Genomic DNA, 23,240 nt, shown 5'->3' with positions numbered 1-23,240 from the left:
TTCTGTGCAATTTTTTTCACACTGCATCAAATTAAAGTCGATTACGTCGATTAAGCATCATGAGGTGGAGGGGGGGGTGGTTCCCTTTTTTTTTTTTTTTTTTTTGCTGGGAGTTTTAGAGCCCTATTAGTTAGGTTGCTTACTCTTTAAAATACCAGAATAGGGAGGATGGAGTAGGTTTAAGTTTATTAGATTGATCAGTATTGCTGAACTATGAAATATTTTGGGTGCAGGGTAGTTTTTGCATACAGGTATAACAGAATAGCTTTAATGTTTTTTTTAACCCTATGAACTGATACAAAAAGCAGCAAGATATTAAAAAAAACAGTTTTATTGATTAAAAAACACACTATATCGGATTCATATCGGTATTGGCAGATATCCAAATTTATGATATCGGTATCGGTATCGGACATAAAGAAGTGGTATCGTGCCATCTCTAGTCTGCTCAGGAAAAAATCCAAATCCAGAAGGGTTGGTGGGAGTTAGAGTTACACTTTGCTATGTGGTGTGATGGTTTATTCTGCAAAACTATGACATCACTGCAATATGATTGATCATTTCCAATGTTGAACCTGGACCAACATTAGTTTTGTTGGTCCATGAACAACACCTAACACAACAATATCAGATGGTGTGAAGTACAGATACCAGTCCTGTTGATGAATTAAGGACTTTCCAACTGTCCCGCTCTCCAAGAGTAACTGCCTCCCATGACACTGACACGGCAAACCTTCCGGCACAACTACTGATGTTGTTAATTTAATTAACACCAAAGCAGCTGAAACTGATTAGCAACCCCGTCTCTACTTAACTGACCACATCAATATACCAGATGTTTTATTGATGTGATGCTACAGTATACGCTGACTGAAATTATCTTAAACAGTGTGTTATGTTTTCAGTGGGTGACATGTCTGGACTGCAGACCAGCCAGCTAAGAACCCAGAATCTGTGACTTTGGAGGTGCTCTGTTCCTGAAATAAGCAAGGCGTTTCCTGAGTAGTTTCATACCTTTTCCAAAACGTGCATATATTGTTTAGCAGTGGTGGTTCTCTCAGAAATTAAGACTTTAAAGAACGTAACCAGTGCTGGCTTTTAAGTTGCATGCATGGTCGCTCTTCTGTTTAGTGCAGAGGACACAGCGTCCATGATTTACAAAAAAATGTAACCTTTGGATTTGTTGAAGACCACACAGCGACAGAAGCATTTAAGAATTGTTCATTTTTTTCCCTTGAATACTCAGATTTTACCTTAACCGTGTGTTTCTGAGCCCATGCAGTCACAATCAGAATCTGTTATTAATGCATTGCTGCATGAGGCCCAAAGATCACAGCCATTTAAGATTGGCTTTTCAACCTTACCCCCTGAGTAAAGACATTCTTTAATATCGTTTAATGGTATTGTGTGCTGTGACCGATTCACTTCTTTTTTGGTGCATGTAATTAACCTAAAAAATAAATAAATATGAGCCCCTACTTGATGTTTTTAGGTTAGTCTTATCAAAACATTATTAACGGTTAAAATGAGAAAACACTGCCGCCTTCCAAATACAGCGCTATTAATAAAATACGCCTGATGCTGCACGTCAGTCACAGTTTCTCAACAAGACAGGATTATACTCATTTCTTTTAGGACTTTTGAAAAAATGGCCTCTGAACTGATTCGTGTACGTCGAGCATTTCCTCTGATTTCTCAGTGTTGCTCTTATTCCTGCGCAGTCCGCTCTTCTCATGCCCAATCACACTTTCGAGAAGATCTTTGAGACCGTGTGATAGTAATTTGGCCTGAAATCTCTAAGCTTTAGATTCTGTAACTCCTGCAGCTGCTGTGCCTCTTTATCCTGCCAGCACCTATCCTCTGACTCAGGCGTCTCTCATGCCAGCTGAGGCTGGAGGGGCCTTTTTATTCAGCTCAATGGTGTGGCTCATCTCTAGTGTCAAGACTGGAGGTCTTGGTTTGCTGCCATGAGAAACACGCTCACTGCTTCTCGAAGCCACCGCTGCAAAGTGGTATTAGATGTCTTCTGGTTAAAGGCAAGGCAAGGCAAGGCAAGTTTATTTGTATAGCACAATTCAACAACAAGGTGATTCAAAGTGCTTTACAGAGACATTAGAAACAAGAACAAATAAAAAGCATGATTTAAAATTGAATAAAACAAGCAAACTAACTAACTAACTAATTAACAAACAAACAAACAAACAACAGTATATAAAATCAAAACAGATAAAATCAGAACAGTAGATAAAATCAGTAGTTAAATGTAAGTTTTGAAATTTAAGCTTAAAGTGTGGATTTGGTGCTTTATTCAAATGCAGCTGAGAACAGGTGAGTCTTCAACCTGGATTTAAATAAACTGAGTGTTTCAGCTGATCTGAGGCTTTCTGGGAGTTTGTTCCAGATATAAGGAGCATAAAAGCTGAATGCAGCTTCTCCGTGTCTGGTTCTGACTCTGGGAACTGATAAAAGACCGGATCCAGATGACCTGAGGGATCTGGATGGTTCATACTGGGTCAGGAGGTCATTGATGTATTTTGGTCCTAAACCATTCAGAGCTTTATAGACCAGCATCAGAACTTTAAAGTCTATCCTCTGACGGACAGGCAGCCAGTGTAAGGACCTCAGAGCTGGACTGATGTGGTCCACTTTTTTGGTCTTAGTGAGGACTCGAGCAGCAGAGTTCTGAATGAGCTGTAGTTGTCTGACTGATTTTTTAGGTAGACCTGTAAAGATGCTGTTACAGTAATCAAGCCTACTAAAGATGAATGCATGGACTAGTTTTTCCAGGTCCTGTTGAGACATCAGATCTTTTATCCTTGATATATTCTTGAGGTGATAGTAAGCTGACTTTGTTATTGTCTTAATGTGTTTTTTTAAGTTTAGGTCTGCATCCATCACTACACCCAAATTTCTCGCCTGGTTTGTGGTTTTTAGATGTATAGATTGAAGTTCTCTGGTGACCTGTAATCGTTTTTCTTTGGCGCCAAAGACTATTACCTCAGTTTTGTTTTTGTTTAGCTGGAGAAAATTGTGGCACAACCAGTCATTGATTTCCTCAATGCATTTACCAAGAGCCTGTACAGGGCCTCGGTCTCCTGGTGACATTGTGATATATATTTGTGTGTCATCTGCATAGCTGTGATAGTTTATTTTGTTGTTGTTTATAATCTGTGCCAGTGGGAGCATGTAGATGTTAAACAGAAGGGGTCCCAAGATGGAACCTTGGGGAACTCCACATGTGATACTTGTCTGCTCAGATGTGAAGTTACCTATTGATACAAAGTATTTCCTGTTTTCTACGTATGTTTTGAACCAGTTTAGTACAGTTCCTGAAAGACCTGCCCAGTTCTCCAGTCGTTTGAGTAATATGTTGTGGTCAACTGTATCAAATGCTGCACTGAGATCCAGTAAAACTAGGACTGACATTTTTCCACTGTCTGTATTCAGACATATGTCATTAAACACTTTGGTCAGAGCGGTTTCAGTGCTGTGGTTCTGTCTAAAACCTGACTGGAAGGCATCGTAGCAATTATTCTGTTTTAAGAAGTAACTGAGCTGTTGAGAAACTGCTTTTTCAATGATCTTACTTAAAAACGGGAGATTTGAGATCGGCCTGTAGTTGTTCATTTGTGTCTTGTCAAGATTGTCCTTTTTCAGTATAGGTTTGATTACAGCAGTTTTTAGTGATTCTGGAAACACACCTGATAATAAAGAAAAGTTGACGATCTGTAACAGGTCTGACTCTAAAGTCTTTGAGACCTTTTTGAAAAAACTTGTTAAAGGCAGCGATAAGGAGTCCGCACTGATGTTTTGCACAGCAAAACTTGGCATCACCTTGTATTTAGTATTTAGTATTTATTTATTTATTGTCATTGTCAAGAACAATGAAATTGCTTTTGGGGCTTCCATACAACCCAAAAAAAAGAAGAAAATAATAAATAAATACCCCTTAAAACCCAAGTGTACATATTTAACCCAGTGTGACTCCAATGCAATAAGACAATCCTTAGCAATAATGTTCGTAGAAATTCAGACAAAGACCTGAGAAACATGACAAAATACAACAATGCAACCCATTCAATATTATTGTACTGTGAGATATGATATCAGATATGATAGTTATCTATTTAAGAAAGAGGGGGGGGGGGGGGGCAGGAGGGGGAAGAGAATAAAGATATGATGCACCAATGCAGACCAGTTCATTGCTATTAAGAAGTTGGATATGGTTATTGTCCGTGAGAGGGGGGCAGAGAGTTCAGGAGCCTCACAGCCTGTGGATACAGGCTGTTGGCCAGTCTGGATGTTCTGGCCTGTATAGACCTGTACCTTCTCCCTGAGGGCAGCAGATGGAAAAGGTGGCGCGCAGGGTGATGTTGGTCCCGCAGGATACTGTGCACCCTCCTCAGACAGCGAGTGGGGAAGATATTACTGATCTCTGGCAGACTTGTTCCAATAATTCTGCCAGCTTCCTTCACCACCCGCTGGAGTGCTTGCTGATCGGCCTTGGTGCAGCTGGGGAACCACACTAGAAATCCATACGTCAGAACGCTGCTGATGGCACAGTTGTAGAAGTTCAACATCAGAGATCTGGGAATGTGTGCGCTCCGCAGTCTCCTCAGGTAGTAGAGGCGCTGTTGGGCCTTCCGTACAACTGAGGTGATATGGTTGCCCCAGGACAGGTCCTCGGTCACAGTTACCCCCAAGAATTTAAAACTGCTCACCCTCTCCACCGCCTCACTGCCAATGAAGAGAGGCAGATGGTTGTTATGACCCCTCTTCCGGAAATCTACAATGATCTCCTTGGTCTTTTTGGTGTTTAAGACCAAGTTATTGTCGTGGCACCATGACTCTAGTTGTTGCACCTCTGTCCTATAGTTTGTCTCATCATTGTTGGATATAAGTCCGAGCACTGTAGTGTCATCTGCAAACTTAACAATGAGATTGGACGCGCAGGAGGAAATACAGTCATGGGTGAAGAGAGTGTATAGCAGAGGGCTCAGAACACACCCCTGAGGGGCACCGGTGTTGACCACAAGGGTGGAAGAGGTGTTCTTACCCACTCTGACACTCTGTCTACGGTTAGTGAGGAAGTCCACAATCCAGTTGCACAGAGAGGAGTTAAGTCCCAGTTGGTGGAGTTTGGGACGTAGTTTGTATGGCCGGATGGTATTAAAAGCCGAGCTGTAGTCTACAAAGAGGAGCCGTGCATAGGTGTTCCTGTGTTCCAAGTGCTTCAGTAATGTGTGCAGCACTGTGGCGATCGCATCCTCGGTTGACCGGTTCTCCCTGTATGCAAACTGGTGCGAGTCCAGGGATGGTGGAAAAGCAGCTCTGATGTGTTTAATGACCAGTCTCTCCAGGCATTTGGCGGGAATGGGGGTGAGTGCCACAGGTCTGAAATCGTTCAGACATGTGACATTTGACTGTTTTGGGATGGGAACGATGGTTGCTGCTTTGAAACAGGATGGTACCAGTGAACAGGACAACGAGGTGTTATATATAGAGGTGAAGACGTCCGCCAGGTCCGCAGCACAGTCTTTTAGCACCCGGCCCAGCACTCCATCCGGCCCGGCCGCCTTCCTGGTGTTAATGCTCCGGAACACACGCCTCAGCTCATGAGTGCTCAGGACCGGAGCAGGGTCGGTTGAGGGGAGAGGGGACAGGACAGGGTCGGTGTTCTCCCTGTCAAAACGGGCATAAAAGAGATTTAGATCCTCAGCCAGAGTAGAACTGTCGGCTGAGGGTGATGGTGTTCTGCTGTGCATGGCTCTGGGAGTCGCTGTGCAGTTCCCTCCGAGGGTTTCTTGGGGCCATAGAAAGAAAGGGGTTGGACTTCTCTTGCCCTTTGTGTTCAAAGTGTTTGTCTCAAACATCCCATGATGCCCTATTTGGGCTGTTACCTTGTGACTTTGTCCACCAATAGTTTTTTCAATTGCTTTGCTGGTTGTTTAGTGAATACACTCTCTGTCGAGTCTCATAGCATGCAGGCCCAACACGTTTTGTTAAAGAGAAACTGGAACCAATGTATTTTCCTGTAAATATAACATTTGTTTTAATTAGCTTCAATTAATTACTGTTGTAGTACATCTGGTTAATTTTCTTTCAATGCAATAATTGTTTAAGCTCTCCTAATCTCTCAGACTAACAGGCCACACAGAGGGAATTAACCATGAGAACATTTGTTAACAAGTAAATTTAGTGATTTCTCTGTAAAATCAGCACCAGATAGATTTCTGTCTGCTTGGTATCTAATGCCAAACTAACCTAAACTAACAAAAAATTTGTATTTGCTTGCACTCATGTGTCTTTACATTCTCATTTTTTTGTACGTGCCTGTGTGCATGTGGTTGTGGGTTGTGTTGTGTGTCTGTTTTATTGTGCCGTCATGTTGGCTGTGTATGTTTGTGTCCTTGTTTGTGTGTGTTTTGTGTAGGAATGCGTCCCCTGCATTATGCTGCATGGCAGGGGAAGACTGAGCCTATGAAAATGCTGCTGAAGGCAGGCTCGTCAGTCAACGGACAGTCAGATGAAGGACAGATCCCGCTCCACCTGTCAGCTCAGCATGGACACTATGATGGGGTAACTGTTTGTGTGTGTGTGTGTGTGTGTGTGTGTGTGTGTGTGTGTGTGTGTGTGTGTGTGTGTGTGTGTGTGCACTGTAGGTGCTTTACTGTGCACAGAGCCAGTGTTTGTGTTATGTGAGATCTGTGTAGTTGTTATGTGGGCTTGATGCTGTGTGCCTGATACGTGGTTGTTGCAAGCTCAGCTTTAAATGTGTTGGTAACATTTGTTTGTTTGTGTGCGTCTGTGTGTTACAGTCGGAGATGTTGCTGCAGCACCAGTCCAACCCGTGCATCTCAGACACAGCTGGGAAAACTCCACTGGACCTCGCTTGCGAATTTGGACGTGTTGGAGTGAGTACAACAATAACTACAACTGGGTTCAAAACAGAAGATTTTTTTTTACCCTATCAACAATATGTTTTACCTAAAAATGATAAATGATGAAGATGGATGTAACATCACCATCACCCATTGGTTTTGGACTCCACATTTTAAAGCTTCACATTAAATTTTTGCTGCCACCATCTTGTTTTTTCTTTAAGCCAGAAGTTATCTTGGCCAATAACCAGGTGACGTTAACTTGCCTGTTATTTTGGATGTGTGAAACCAACTGAAAACCAGTGATTGTGAGGGAAGAATGAGTATTGCCCAACTGGGTTTGACTGGGTTCGAGGTTGATAGCAGCTGCTGGGAAAATGATTTCTAAAGCCGCAGTTACTCAGGCCTAAAGACAATTTAGTGAGCCCCAATAGCTACCTCCTATTGGTAGGAAAAAAGCATGTCTCCCCCAACTGGTGTACAAAAACCTATTTGTGATTGCTTTGGTTGCTAAAATGTTGTTGCGTTGGTAATTTGTGACGAATAAGTGACGAACTTGTCTATAAACACCAGCCAGCCGCTCTCCGAGCTGTAAAGAATCTGTGAAAATTGTCACACAGACCAAAAGCAGACACCCTTTAAAATGTTGGCTGTATTCCTCAGGCACAACTTTTACTGTTAAGGCAAGTCTTCCTCATTTACAGTTTGCGTTGCTTGTAGCTAGCAAGTATTTTCATACAAAAATGAAGAACTACAGGCAACTGTGGCAATCTGCTAGCAACCAAAGTAATCACAAAGAGGTATTTAGTTAATTCGCTATCAACCAGTGGATGTATCATGTCCAGTTTGGCGGACAATTCTTGAACAATGTCCTTTTGATGTCACATGAAAAACCAAAGTAAATTATTGCAACTGTTAGCATGCTAACATGCTAAACAGATCACATCAACTCACTTGCATGTTAAGATTTGCTTAGTAATAGACCCTGTGCACGAGAAAATGCTAACTTCCTGGTTTGAGACCGGATGTGGGGTTGTACATTTCCGGTAGCTTTATTAAAATCATGTCCAAAACTCGAAAACGGAAAGATCGCGTTAAGTTACAAAGAGGAGAAGGTGGGAACACTCGCCACTGTTGTGTCATAAAAAATCTAATGATCAATTTTGATGTTTAAAGAGTTTAGATCGATGAGTTGTTTACATCACTCAACACAAGCAGAGTGATGCAAGCAGGCAAATTCAGAAGCACATCTCTGTATAGTGACTGGTCTTATGATTTAAACAGGCAAATGTTCAGCATTCAAACTACAGGTGAAGAATAGTCAAACCAGATGTTTCCCCAGTTATGTCGATATCAGCTAGTCAAGTACACACCTACACAGCATGTTAACAAACCGTGAAAAAAGCCACAAAAAATGAATGATTGCTGGTAACGGTTTCTATACATTAGTATTTACGAAGGGTATGTTGTGACTTACCTTCAAAATTACAGTGGTCCCTCGCTAATAACGCGGTTCACCTTTCACCTCGCTGTTTCACAGATCTTTTTTAGTGCAAGTTTGCACGTTTTTTTACGTCACATTGTGTCCTGCGTCCTGATCACTGCAGACGATCTTCTCCGTGACGTCTCTCCTGTACAGTACAGAATCGCTGCATCGATTGCTAGCAGTGTGACTCTGAAGTGCAGTACTGTATGTCCACGATGTCCACCAAACATTTTGCACCGTCAAAAAATAAAATTGGCTACTTGATTTCACCTATCGCTGGTTATTTTTAGAACATAACACCCGCGATAAACGAGGGACAGCTGAGAAATATAACATTTGAATCCCTTTTCTCTTTTGCTCTGAGGCGCGGGGAAAAAATATCGACAAGTCAATGAACATCATTTACAGATATATTGGGTAAATGCCCAAGACATCTATAGAAATGTAAATCGCCGCTTGATTCATTCATTTGCTTAACTTGTTTTGGACCGTAAACAGGGCGTGAATAGGACACCGGAAACAAAGCTCCCCACAGGAGTTTCCGCACCGGAAGTAGCATATGCTAATGTGCACATAGTCAATATTAAATACTTAAGTACAGCTAAAGATAATGGGAATGCCATTAGCTTAGCTTTTAGCTTGTTAGCATTAGCATTAGTTTTTAGACATTAATCAAAGTATGAGACAAACTCAAATTTTGATCCAATGATGGGGTAAGAAGAAAAGTTAGATATTATCAAAAGTACCAAATTTGCCATGTTTTGACTGAGAGACTCTATACCTAAATGTTTATTTTAGAGTTTCCTGGTAAAGATAAGCAATGGTGACATCCATTTAATTTTAAAATTATAGGAAAAATGTTCACCTAAAAGGTTAATTATTCCAGAAACAGATTAATTATACAACAACACAGCCTAAAAATGTCTAAAATCCTTAAAATGAACAAGAACAATGGTCTTACTGAGACAGCCACATGTGGACACAGAGGTAATTCAAGACACTAGCAGCCAAAGTGTGCACCTGTGTTGCTGCTAGTCCACAGAGAAACCAGATTTTAGTTTTAAATTCACTTTTACACAGAAGGAATTATAGAGTTAATATAAATCATGAAATGGCTTTACAAGTTACACTGTGTGTCTTTGTGTTTAGGTGGTCCAGCTCCTGCTCAGCAGTAACATGTGTGCAGCCATGCTGGAACCAAAACCCTCCGACCCCAACGGAGTGTCACCTTTGCATCTGGCTGCCAAGAACGGACACATCGAAGTGATACGGTCCAAATAACTACTCCTTTCTGTCTGCTCTGTGTTTGTTATACCTCCTTCATTAGACACTTAGTCATTCTGTCTCTCCACCGACTGATCTAATTTAACGTTAAAGGATAATGCCAGTTCATTTCAACCTGGCATATTTCCCATTAACAAGGCTAACGTGTTTCTATGGGTCATGCAGGGTTTCCACTATCCACCTTGATTGTAGAGATTTGTAGAATTGAGGTGTGAACAATATACATTAGAGAAACTGGGCCAAGTCCTCTGAAGCATCCCAACAACAATGAATTATATTAAACAGTTCTTTCAAGTCTTTATTTCTATTCATTATTTTTTCTATTTATTATTTTTTCTATTTATTATTTTTTTAACAGGCAAAAACATTACATGCATAGGCCCTGTTCACATCACATAAAACTATATATACAAGTGAAAGATTACAGATATACAGCAAAACACAAGTTTAAAAAAAGAAAATCAGAATCAGAATCAGAATACTTTATTGATCCCTGGGGGAAATTATTTTTTGTTACAGTGCTCCATTATAAACCAACATTAAGACAAGACAGACAATACACTAACTAAGAATAGTACAATATATACATATATATACATACATACATACATAAGTCACTCATAAATAAATAGCTGAAAAAGAAACATGTGTAGCTGTAGCAGCAAACAGTGTGTTAAGTGGATGCGTTGTACAGGGAGATGGCCACAGGCAGGAATGATTTCCTGTGTCGTTCAGTGGTGCTTTTCGGTAATCTCAGTCTCTCACTGAACGAGCTCCTGTGACTGACCAGCATGTCATGGAGTGGGTGGGAGGTATTGTCCAACATTGTCTTTATCTTGGACAGCATCCGCCTCTCCGACACCACCTTGAGGGAGTCCAGCTCCATCCCCACAACATTGCTGGCCTTACGGATCAGTTTATTAAGTCTGTTGGCATCTGCTGCCCTCAGCCTGCTCCCCCAGCATGCAACAGCATAGAGGATCGCACTGGCCACAACAGACTCATAGAAAATCCTCAGCATTTTCCGGCATATGTTGAAGGACCTCAGTCGCCTCAAAAAATAGAGACGACTCTGGCCCTTCCTGTAAAGTGCTGTGGTGTTTTTAGCCCAGTCCAGTTTATTGTCAATGTGTACTCCAAGGTATTTATAATCCTCCACAATGTCAACACTGACCCCCTGGATTGAAACAGGGGTCAAGTGTTTCCTGGTCTTCCTGAAGTCCACGATCAGTTCCTTGGTCTTTGCCATGTTGAGCTGCAGATGATTCTGCTCACACCACGTGACAAAGGAGTCAAAAGAAAAATATGGTGAATTCATGAGTTGGGGTCTTTACTATAAAGTCAATTAAACATACCCAGGTTTCTTCTTCTATGTGGCTTCACTTACCCATGTATTGGCAATCAGGCTAGGCTGTCACCAAAGATAATTTTCAACTCGATAATTAAACCCAGGATTTACAAATCTAGCACATTCACACAAAGGATACAGTTTAGGCAACATGACACATCACAAACTTCAGCATCTTTTAAAAATGAAGAAAAATTACAGTATTTGAAAAATAAAAAGTGGTTTTATATATACAGCACAGAGATAACAATGAGCCTTTACATGACACAAAAGCCTACCACTAAAGAATGGCCCACTTGAGCTTTCTTGCCAAAGTCCACTTCCTGTTTAACTTACATATATAGTCACATATTTTTCTATGCCTTAATAAATGACCAACTAGTCAAACGGTTACAGGAAAAAGTGATGCCTATGTCCAATAACCATGTAGTAGCAAAGGGTTGTACAAAAGGTGTGGCTGTTTTCCTACATGAGTGGATGCAGGCCTATGGTATGGAGGGTAGGGGTAAAAATGGGTCAGAATGTTTTTTTATGAGGTCAACAAGTACGAAGCTTAGGTGACGTGTATTAGGATCTTATAGTATCACTACATCAAGGCTTCTTTTGATGTAGATTCTGCCTGGAAGACGTGAACCTTCAAAACTGAAAACAAAAACAGGTTTAAACCTGAAGTTGCCTGGAAAAAAAGGCCCCAGTCTTCCTTTGTAGCACAGGCCACTGTAACAGCCATTTCTCAAACCGTAATCTTCTGGCATTTCCCCTGATCCTTATCTGGGGCAAATAGCCCTAGCTGGGTTTCGAAAGACATTATTGATCCTAGGTAAGAGAGTGTAAAGGTCTGATGCTATGTGGATTGGGCAGCAGTCTGGAACAGAGATCCGATCCAATTCCTGGTTGCTAAAACTGGTTCTTGGGTAATAGGACTACTGTCAGGCTCACCTACATGTATGACTCCGGTTCTGCAGCCAGTCTCCTGGGAAGGAGTTGGATGTTGTTCCCCTCTGGAGATGCTCTCAGTGAGAGACCCTGCATGTTTGGTGGATGACAGGATATCTGACTGTTGTGTGGACTTATACGTCAAATATTAGGCCCAGGTGCCTTTTAGTCTTTGAGTCTTCATTCTCTTACTGAGAAATTTTAACATTCACTGGGACATAAGTGGGCTTTGCACCAAAATACCCTAGCCCACATGTCAACGGCCAACGTGACTTGGACATCTGACAAAGTCCCAGTACACTCAGGAAAGGACTTTACCAAACACTAGAACTTGGTGAAGGATCGTCAAATCCTACCTATGGCAGAATTTGGACACCATTCAGAAGGAGGCAGAGGACACCGAGTCTGACTTAATCATGCTCTGCACCTACATGGAGCTACAGACGTAAGGTGGCTGCTGCCTGTCATTGGGGCCTTGCGGGAGATTTTCATTCAGACTCATGTCATCTGCAGTATTGGGGACACTGTAGCGCTCTGTTCTGATAAAGAGAGCTGGCTGGTTGGAGCGAGGTCTGGACATCTCTGTCTAGAATGCTGCTCCTGTGACCTGGACATATATAAACAGCAGAAAATACACAGATGGATCAATAGATGGTTCTGGTGAACTGTGTTAGTGACAAGTTGCTGGCTGACCTAATTGTGAGCATTTTTGAACGTTTTCCTCCTCAATTGGCAGTATAGGACAGAACATGGCAACACCATCAGTTTCCTGAGCCCAACGCTATAGCAGGCCAGTGATTTTTTTCTCTCTATGCCTTTTCTTCAATCTTCAGTTTCTTGCCTTCACTACTACACAGTGAGCGTGTGTTTATGGCACAAAAGATTAACACAAATTAGCTTTCTTGCCAAAGTCCACTTCCTCTTTAACCCCCTATAAACAAATCTTTTCCTGCAATTTGTTGAATAACCAACCAAACAAACATTTACAGGGTAAAATTCAACTGCCTATGTTAGATAACCGCGCAAAGGGTTGGCCTGTGCAAAAGGTGCTTTCCTTTTACATTGTGGGTTTTAGTTACACTAGAAACATATTTTCTTTGTTTCCTTCTTCCTGTGGAAGCCTGGCAACAGCTGTCAGTCAAACACAGAGACCCCATTCACTCAAACTGGCAGCTCTTAACACAAACACTATGAAAAATACATCTGAGAAAAAGACTGAAAAACTGGTTAATCCAAATGTCATTTTGGGGAATTTATTTCCACTTTTATTGAGTTGCATGAATGTAGATGCTTTTCTTTCATTTCTTACTTTAGAGCAGTCATAAAAAGTTATCTTGAAATATTTATTATTTTTCGCTGCAGGTTGCTGATTCAGGCTGGAATAGATATCAACAGACAGTCCGAGTCTGGCACAGCACTACATCAGGCTGCCCTCTGTGGGAAGACGGAGGTAGTACGCCTGCTGCTGGATGTAAGTCTAACTATCCGTTTAATGTGTTTACATAAGAAGCTGTTGTTAATGCTGACCTCCCTCCTATGAGCTGTGCAAATTCACACCCCAGCAACTGTCATTCATCTGACTGTGAGGAAACTGTGGGATATGTTATATTGTTATTGTTTATTACATAAAGCAGTAGCAGGCTGACCAGCCTCCTGTCTGTCATCCAATATTCAAACCTGTTGTTCGGTTTTTAACCTTTTTTTTGACCTTCAGATGAACATGGATGTAAATGCCTAACCCTGCCTTTGTAAAGGGCCCACTTTAAGTGTCCCCTCTCGTCCTGCTGCGCTTCACTTTTGATGTTAATGCTGAGGCAGCGCACACAACAAACATCCCTACTGTGGAATGTTCTTTGTGACACACAATTTGATTTTGCAGCTTTAATCATTTTCCTCCTCCGCGTCACTCCAGAGCGGCATCAGTGCAGGAGTGAGAAACACTCTGAGTCAGACTGCCCTGGACATCGTTAACCAGTTCACTACCACGCAGGCCAGCCGGGAGATCAAACAGTTACTGAGAGGTGAGGCCGCGAGTGCACGAGCTCGCACACCAACTCACAAATCCTTGTGTGACACATTTTTTAAACCCTCCCAGCTGGTGGCAACACCAAAAATCTGCTTTTCAAGCCATGCCCACTTTGTGAGTGTTAAAACTATTAGGAACCTGGTTTTTGTTATAAATAACAACATACTGTAAAAAGACATTTTTAAAATGAATTTATTGCTATTGACATTTAAAACAATGGCATAATGTCCATTCTTATTTTGGGATTTTCTTGTATTGATTAGACTGGCGAAATTTATTATGCTAATGATACTACCCACCAATATCACCTTCTCCGTTCTCTTCTGTCTGCACTTTATACTCTTGTGTTGTAGATGCCTCAGCTGCAATGCAGGTGCGAGCACTAAAGGATTACTGCAACAACTATGACCTTACCAGCCTCAACATCAAAGCTGGCGACATCATCACGGTATAGCTTTATAATTAAGGTTCCGCAATAAAAATATGTTTCAGCCTTTGCTGCATGTTTGCCAGTCATAATAACCTGTGTCGGTAATATCAATCTGTCTACACAGTTTAATAGTTGGGTGTTACAGTGTAAGCATCACTGAGCTGAAAAGAGGTTTTGCCACACAAACTATTATTAAAAACAAATTATTATTTTTGCCAGAGCTATGGCGCTTCTTCGCTTCACTCATATAAGAAAACACAGACATCTATGTCAATTTATTATGTTATTTCTTTATTCTTCTATATTCATTGATCTTTTTTGCAAGCTACCTTGTATATATGAAAAAGTAATCACTTACAGGCGCTGTTAGCGAACACCTATTTACAGATGTGCATGAAAATACATAACGTAAAGCAGATGCAATGTTGGCTTTTGTTTTGAGGTCATCTACTATATATAATATCTATAATTTAAAAGGATTTGAATTTTATAAAAATAATTCACAAAAACTATATACATGTTAAGGCAGTTTATATAGTATGTTTTGTGTTTTTAACCAGTTTTGTAGCCAACTGGCTAAAAATGGCAACGCTAAAGCCAGCCTGCTAATGTAAAAACAGTTGTGTAATGTATTATGATTGAAGAATTCAGGGTTTAGTAAGGTGGACACTTATTCCACTTTATCAAGGTGGACACTTGATAAAACACAGTTTATCTATGATATACATGGAAAATTTTAAATTATATTTCGCAAAAATGCCTCAAACTACTAACTATGCTAATGCTAGCTAATGATAGCTAAATGACTAAATAGCATGGTGTGTTATTTCCCACTCATTTTTTTAACTACTGCCTTTTTTTAAATGGAAATTTAAACAGACATTTTCTGCTCATTTCAGCTGCTAAGTCTGAAAAAGTAAAAGCAAAACAATGGTAGAAGTATTTTTATAAAGAATTAACAGCTAAATTTGTTACACTGCCATCTGAGCAGTAGCCACTATTGCCATAGTTTGAAGTTAGCTGGTAGTGTGAGGTTCAGAGCTAAAGATTTAAACTTGATATAGGTATGGTTTTAGTTTGGCTTTGCAGTCTTTGTTATGGAAATGAAAAGTGGCTGTAATCTTTGTACGTGCACAGGTTTTAGAGCAGCACTCTGATGGCCGATGGAAAGGCTGTATTCATGACAACCGGACAGGAAATGACCGTGTGGGCTACTTCCCCTCCAACATGGTGGAAGTCATCAAGAGGGCAGGTGACCACCCGCATCACAGCTGTGTGTGTGCATGGGTGGGTGGGTGGATGTGCGTGTGAGCTTAGCAGCTGTTTCGCAGCTATAGCTGGTCATTAGTTGTAGCTAGCTGTGGCATCATCGGCCTGTTTGGGGCATACCATCTGTTTTCCCCACCCTGCCAGTCTCATTGATTGCATCAATCAAACATAGTCCTCTATCCGCAGTCGGCCCTGAATCACCCCTCTATATTTCTGCTCCTTCTGTCACCCTCCCTAATTAATAAACAAGTCCGACCCTGCTAGATTGTAATGTTTTTGTTCATATTGTTTGTTTGCCTTATTGCTGTAGTGATATTATATTTTGTTTTATAATGATATATTCCCTGTGGATATATGGATGTATTCTTTTCTCATGTTTTAAGTTTAATCAACTATTATTTTGTGCATTTTCTGATTTTTTCTGATTAGACTTTTGTTTTGTTTCAAGTTGACTGATCAGTTGTTGTTGTGTTGTTGTTGTTATTGTTGTTGTTGTTTTGCCCCCCCCCCCTCCTCCTGGATTGTTGCCAGGTCACTCCCCCTCCCAGCAGTGCCACACCCTCCTCCTCCGCAGGCCCAACCCTTGCCCCATTGCCTCGGTCAACGGAAACTCATACCCCCCCTCCAAAGTCCTTCCCCCGCATCTGCCTCCCCCTCCTCCCCTTAACCCCAACACACAGTCCCTTCCTCGGTTCTCCTCATTTGGGTACGTTCCTCTCCCTATCTCTCCTCCTTCTCTGTGTACTCCTCCTCTGTCCACTGCTCCTCCTCCTCCTCCTCCTCCTCCTCTCTCCACTTCTCAGGAGCAGCAAAGTCAGACAGGTACATACTGTAGTGTCACTTTAAGTCACAGATAAGAATCCTTTCTCTGCTTTTTGTCAAGAACACATAAAAAGCCTGCTGTCTATCTGCTTGTGGCAACGCTTCATCAAAGAATCAGTTCAGCCAAATAAAAAAATACTCAAAAAGGCCTAAAAAAACTGAAGCAGTCCTGTGAAAAACTAAGTACACCTCATGACTCACTTGCGTGTAGAACCATGTTTAGCAGCGATAACTTTAATAATTGTTTTTTGTGTCACTCTAGCGGCCTACCATACCAACGGTACAGCACCATGTTTTTCTCCAAACATGGTGCTGTGCATTTTGACAAACATCTCCACCTTGATCTCGCCTTTTCAGAGGACATTTTTCCAGAAGTGTTCTGGTTTGTTCATATGAACCACACTGAAAATACTTAGCAATTTGTGCATTTATGACTGGCTGTAATACTGGTAGCTTAGCTGTAGCATTTGTAGCTGAGGGCTTCAGCTTCCCGGTAATAAGGAAATGACGTCATTTACGTAGATTACTGATTGGCAGCGCTAACTTGAAATTTCGAGTTACTTTTCTCAAAATTTTGAGTTAATAAGTCAAAATTTAGAGAAAGATAACTCGACATTTCAAGTTATAGATACTTTCTTTTTTTAGTATCAAAAACGGGCTTTCGGAGCTGTGCTCGCTTCAGAAAGTAGAGACAAGCTTTCCAAAGAAGCCTTGTTCAGACTTTGTTTAACTGTACTGTGATGAACTTTATATTTAACATGCTAACTGAGGCCTGTAGAGTCTGAGCTGTTGCATTGCACAGTCTGACCTTGGGATGAATTTGCTGGGCACACCCAAGTGCTCCAGACCAGCAAACTGCTCTTTTGTGTTTGTGTGTTATTGATTTCATGCGAATGGACTGATTCTATATAGCCCTTTCTATCTGCTGGAGTACTCAAAGCACTCTATACAACATGCCACATTCATTCTAAGCTTTTTAGTGCTTCCTAATGAACATTCATACTCCGACGGATGCATCAGAGAGCTACTTGGGGTTAGTATCTTGGTTAGTACTTGGCATGCAAACTGGAGGAGCCAGGGATCGAATCACTAACATTCCCATCAGTAGGTGACCTGCTCTACCTCCTGAGCTACAATCACCTGTGGAAGCAGTAATGGTGTACTTAGTTTTAAACAAGACTGCATATTGTCCCTTGAAGACTTTCTTTTTTACATAGCCATATGTGCTTGAGGCAGTTCTTCATTAAAGGATCAGTTCAATCAAATAATTATTTACAAAAAAAGGCTAACAAAATTAGTAATTCGTCCACATATACATTTATCTAGCCCGTGTGGGTCCTAACTGACTCAAACCTTTGTTTTGTTTCTTTAAATGTGGGTTTTTATGACGACTAAGGCCATGAAAGTAATGCCTCCTTTGTACATTTCTTATAATTCCAGTGAAATGACCCTTTCATTTATCTTACTCGACATGCTGTGTTTGTTATAAATAACTTGAGAGGCCGTATTCGGCATTTTTAATCAGCATTACAGTGATTAAGTAGAATCACCACACGTCACTGGATGTGTCATTCACAACAGCTTCATGGTGTTTTGACCAAAAGGGTCTGTGGGTTTCTACAAGCCTCAGGACTCCCACTAGTAGTAGCATGTTTATGCACGTGAGCTGAGTGAGTGTATCTCTGCGTGTGAGTCTGTGCCTTTTACAGTGTTTAATCACAAGCTCAACACATTTACTGTATGTAGGGAACAGCAGTACACATTATCGCTCAGATATTGTTTCTGTTTCTGCATTTTTGCTAATACAAAGTTTTAAATTTAAAATACTAAGACCAAAGGAGTAACAGATGTGGGGTTCTGTGTGTGTCTCTGTGTGTGTGAGACAGGTTCACGAGCTGCAGAGCTGAGTCCTCAGGGCTCTCCCACTTTGGGACAGCAGAGCAGCACCAGTGAGGACATCTGGGTGCTGCGCAAACCGCTGGCAGGTAAACTGAAAGCGTGCTTTTGTGGGGGAAAAACGGAAATGATGTGTGTCAGACACGTTGTGTGTGTGTGTAATGCTGCGTTCTACAACGTGTGTTTATGTGTGGAGGTGGCGAGCGCAGCGGCAGCGTCGGCAGCCTCGGCAGTGTTCGGTCATCGAGCAGCTTGCAGGGCTCTGGAAACACGCATGTTTTGACCACTCCTGCACCCAGTCCCCACCCCGCACCCACGCCAGGGGTCAACACCCACGGCCTTAATGCTCCCGGCCTGCATGCACAAGCAGAAGGAGTCAAGGTAAAAGACTCCTTGCATTCAGTTGTGTTTGCACACATTTCATGACGTTGCTGCTGTTTCCTTACAAAACAACACACACACACCGTTTCTGGGAAACGGCAAAACATTTCTAGGAAACAAACACAACTGTAGTTCATGTGATAACCACAGTTCTGTTTCCTGCTCAGTTTATTCTTCCGTTGGTTGTTTTTTCCTAGCAGCACACAAGGTGCATTGTGTTTGTTTGGATACAGTGTAGCAGCTGAATTCAAGTTAAGCAACTCAACTTTGTCTTATTTATCGTGTTTTTGCACCTCACCTCCACAGTGAGCTGTTGTCATAGGTGTACCGCTGAAACACCTCCACAGTTTGTTTGTTTTCTGCAAGTGAGGAAGTAGAATATTTGTAGTTTGCATAATGTGATTCTATTAAATAGATCTTCTTAAGCATCCGAACATCCAGTCATCACTAATGCATATGGCATGAAGCCATAACAAATACAATTAACTGCTATATTTAAGGTCCGCTGACTGAGTCACAATACAAACTGAACTAATATTCAAGAAAATATTCCACCTTAAAAGGTGGCTGATAAGCGTGTTAAGATCAAAGGCGGCAAAAACTTCCTTTCATTTTGCTGATGAAACACCTGTGATGACCAAAACAATTGAAAACACAATTTTTGGTCTTTGTGAACCAGAGTTATTATAGTTTTGTGTTTTCAGTTAGTTTTTATTTCTATTTCATTATGACTTTTTGTTTTTTTATTCGATTTTAGTTTCAGTTATTTTCCAGAGTAGATTTTCTTCGACGTGGACACGGAGGTTTGTGAATGCGATAACTCGAGAACGAAGCAACGTAGGAGCTTCAAATTGATACCATAGGAGTATCTACTAAAAATCTTAGACATGTTTGATCTCAGTGACTTTGACCTCAAGTCAAGTTTTCCGAAAATCTTCTAAATGTGATAGCGTATAAGTACAGCAAGGACTTAACGAGTATGAATTGTTTGGACGGGGTTGCCTGTTCTCTCTAAGAAGAACATGGCAGCACAGGTTAGGATTGCAAAGTTCATCATCTGAACAAAGCACAAGACTTTTGGAACAATGCATTTTGGACAGATGAGACTAAAAGTGACCAAACACAGCAAATCAGCACAAACACCTCGTACCAACTGGCAGCACGGTGGTGGACAGGGAATGATTTGGGCTTCGCTTGCAGCCACAGGTTCTGGGAACCTAATAGCCACTAAGTAATCACGAACTCCTCTTTATACCAAAGTCTTCTAGAATCAAGACCATCTGTCTGACAGCTAATGCTGGGCTGATAGTGGGTCATTCAACGGGACAGTGATCCCAGGCACACAGGATACCTTAAAAAGAAAAAACACAAGGTGCAGTGGTCCAGTCAAAGTCTAGACTTCAGCCTCATTGAAATGCTGAGGTGGGACCTTAAGAGAGCTTTGCATAAATAAATGCTCACAAACCTCAAAGAAATGAAGCAACGCTATAAGAAGAGTGGGACATAATTCCTCCACAATGAAACGAGGGAGCGATAAAGTCCCACGGAAAGCGATTACTTCAAATTAATGCTGCTAAATGTGGTTGTGCAAGCCACTGAGTCATTGGGTGTTCTTGTTTTTCTACGGGACTGTATGACATTCACCCTTTGACAGCTCATTATTAATTCATGTGTTATTTTACCACACTGGAGAGTAAGTGAAGGGGAGAGAGAGAAAGGGACAAATCCAGGGAGCATGATGTGAGGGACAGGCAGATGGAGACGAAGCTGCAGGCACAGATGAACTATTAACATAGCGTCAGTCTAATATTTGATTGTAAATGCTAAATGCACTGGTTCTTGCCTCATTCACTCATTAGTACAAGATTTTTTTAAGAAAGTGCTTTCCCAGGCAGAGTGCTCAGAGAATGTGCTGATCAGCTGGCAAATGTTCTCACCGACATCTTCAACATCTCTCTGAGCAGTGCCGTTGTCCCCACGTGCTTCAAGGCCACCACCATCGTCCCCGTGCCCAAGAAGTCTTCTGTGTCCTGTCTCAATGACTACCGCCCTATCGCACTTACACCCACCATCATGAAGTGCTTCGAACGGCTCGTCATGAGACACATCAAGACCCTGCTGCCCCCCTCACTGGACCCAATGCAATTTGCATACCGCCATAACCGCTCAACGGACGACGCCATCTCCACTGCACTCCATCTTGCCCTGACACACTTGGACAAGAAGGACTCACACGTCCGAATGCTGTACATAGATTTCAGCTCAGCATTTAACACGATCATCCCCCAACAACTGATCGGAAAGCTGAGCCTGTTAGGCCTGAACACCTCCCTCTGCAACTGGATCCTGGACTTTCTGACCGGAAGGCCTCAGTCAGTACGGATCGGGAACTGCACCTCCAGCACCACCACACTGAGCACTGGGGCCCCACAAGGCTGTGTGCTCAGTCCTCTGCTGTTCACACTGCTGACTCATGACTGTGTAGCAACACACAGTTCAAATCACATCATTAAATTCGCTGATGACACGACCGTGGTGGGTCTCATTAGCAAGAACGACGAGTCAGCGTACAGAGAGGAAGTGCAGAGACTAACGGACTGGTGTAAGGACAACAACCTGTCTCTGAATGTTGACAAGACAAAAGAGATGGTTGTTGACTTTAGGAGGACACGAGGCGACCACTCACCGCTGAGCATCAACGGCTCCTCTGTGGAGATCGTTGACAGCACCAAATTCCTGGGCGTACACCTGGAGAAGGACCTCGGCTGGTCCCTCAACACCAGCTCCCTGCACAAGAAAGCCCAACAGCGTCTCTTCTTTCTGAGAAGACTGAGAAAGGCCCGGCTTCCACCACCGATCCTGACCACCTTCTATAGAGGAACTATTGAGAGCATCCTGAGCGGCTGCATCACTGTCTGGTTTGGGAGCTGTGCCATATCAGACCGCAAGACCCTACAGCGGATAGTGGGAACAGCAGAGAAGATCATCGGGGTCTCTCTACCCTCTATTGAGGACATCTACACCACACGCTGCATTCGCAAAGCCACCAGCATTGTGGCTGATCGGACACACCCCTCTCACACACTCTTTACACTCCTGCCATCTGGAAAAAGGTACCGAAGCATTCGGGCACACACATCCAGACTGTGCAACAGCTTTTTTCCACAAGCCATCCGTCTCCTCAGCAAAAAGGGACTGACTGATAAACACGCACACACACACATACACTAACATTATCACTCAGCTTAACTCAAATACCTCAAAACATTGAGACTGGACTGACTAACCAACACAAAGCGCAAACACACTGACCTACACCACCAAACCATCGCACACACCAACCTGTAAATGCTCTTTTGCACAATATTATTACTAGATATATTATATATTATTATTTTTTTGCACTAACTTGTCTTGTAGCACCTTGGTTCCTGGAGGAACGTTGTTTCGCCTCACTGTGTATTTTTAAACTGTATATGGTTGAAGTGACAATAAAGTTGAACTTGAACTTGAACTATCTAACACCCACATTCATACTGATGAACACATCAGAGAACGTGACACCAACTACAGCTTATCAGGATGCTCAGTTATAGAGTGCTACTTGTGTGTCAGCCTGCCACTATAGTAGCAGCTTTAGCAAGCAGCACTGCACCACTATTTTTTAACTGCACAGTTAAAGGTAACCGGCCATGATTTTGAGTCTGATTTCAAGCTAGTTTCCCTTAAAGCTGCACTTAAATGTGTCGCCCACTGTATTAAATTACATCAACCGCATGTGGACAAGATCTAGGAAACTAATTCTTAGCATAAACATCTGTTGTGCTTTTCCTTTCTGTACATCCTGCTGTTCAGCACATACTAAATGATATTTTAACAGTTGGTATAAAATGTGTATTTCCTGTTTTTTTAGTGTCTTGCATTTAAGAAATGTCTTGCTGGTATTTCTGCTGTACCAGAAAATTGTAGGACATACAGGAGGCAGAGTGCTGAGTACTGAGCTGAGTCACCGACCACCTCTGGGATTTGAACGATTATGCTTGAGTAAATGTTTCTCAATGTGAGCGTGTGTGTGTACATATGAGCATATCTGTGTGTGTTTTTGTGTTTCAGCTCCTGGCCACTGTGCTGTCTCAGTCGGTAAAAGCCAAGGAGCATCTCTTGGAGCAGTCGCAGTCTGTGGAGCAGTCAGCAAGTAAGCACACACACTCATACAAACACAGCGTAGCGCGATATCGCCGTCTGTATTTGAAGTGTTCATTCGTGTCAGCTTTAATTTAAGTGTGCTGCTGCAGTGATTTAAGCACAGATGACAAAGTTTGTCTCTGCCTGCTTGAAAGGAAACGCGTGCGATCAGTTAATTTGGAAAAAAAACCTGCTTTTGTCTGTAAGTGATGACAATTAAAAATGATCAAGGCAGTGTTCACGAGTACAACAAGCGCCTCGGAGCTTGTTTTGATTGCTTATGTGAATCACTTTTT

The 23,240-nt window shown here is 42.0% G+C and overlaps 1 protein-coding gene across 2 annotated transcripts in view; it reads left to right on the top strand.

Annotated features, from left to right (window-relative positions):
- Positions 1-23,240, top strand: part of LOC146630304 (uncharacterized) — a 51,511-nt gene that overhangs the window by 13,617 nt on the left and 14,654 nt on the right. Inside the window, exons 4-14 of one of the 2 annotated variants that reach the window (XM_085355738.1) lie at positions 6,434-6,579; positions 6,819-6,914; positions 9,517-9,638; positions 13,298-13,406; positions 13,848-13,956; positions 14,315-14,409; positions 15,529-15,643; positions 16,192-16,482; positions 18,369-18,467; positions 18,575-18,759; positions 22,873-22,954. In XM_085355738.1, the coding sequence (XP_085211864.1) occupies positions 6,434-6,579; positions 6,819-6,914; positions 9,517-9,638; positions 13,298-13,406; positions 13,848-13,956; positions 14,315-14,409; positions 15,529-15,643; positions 16,192-16,482; positions 18,369-18,467; positions 18,575-18,759; positions 22,873-22,954 (1,449 nt within the window). The remainder of the gene's footprint in view (positions 1-6,433; positions 6,580-6,818; positions 6,915-9,516; positions 9,639-13,297; positions 13,407-13,847; positions 13,957-14,314; positions 14,410-15,528; positions 15,644-16,191; positions 16,483-18,368; positions 18,468-18,574; positions 18,760-22,872; positions 22,955-23,240) is intronic. The other variant, XM_085355739.1, reaches the window with a different exon arrangement.

The sequence above is a fragment of the Diplotaxodon limnothrissa genome, linkage group LG6, assembly GCF_057381915.1.
Source record: "Diplotaxodon limnothrissa isolate DT_005_m linkage group LG6, D_limnothrissa_male_GT1.1, whole genome shotgun sequence".
NCBI lineage: Eukaryota > Metazoa > Chordata > Actinopteri > Cichliformes > Cichlidae > Diplotaxodon > Diplotaxodon limnothrissa.
Note: the sequence above shows the minus strand (reverse complement) of the source record. Positions and strands in the feature narration are given on the sequence as shown.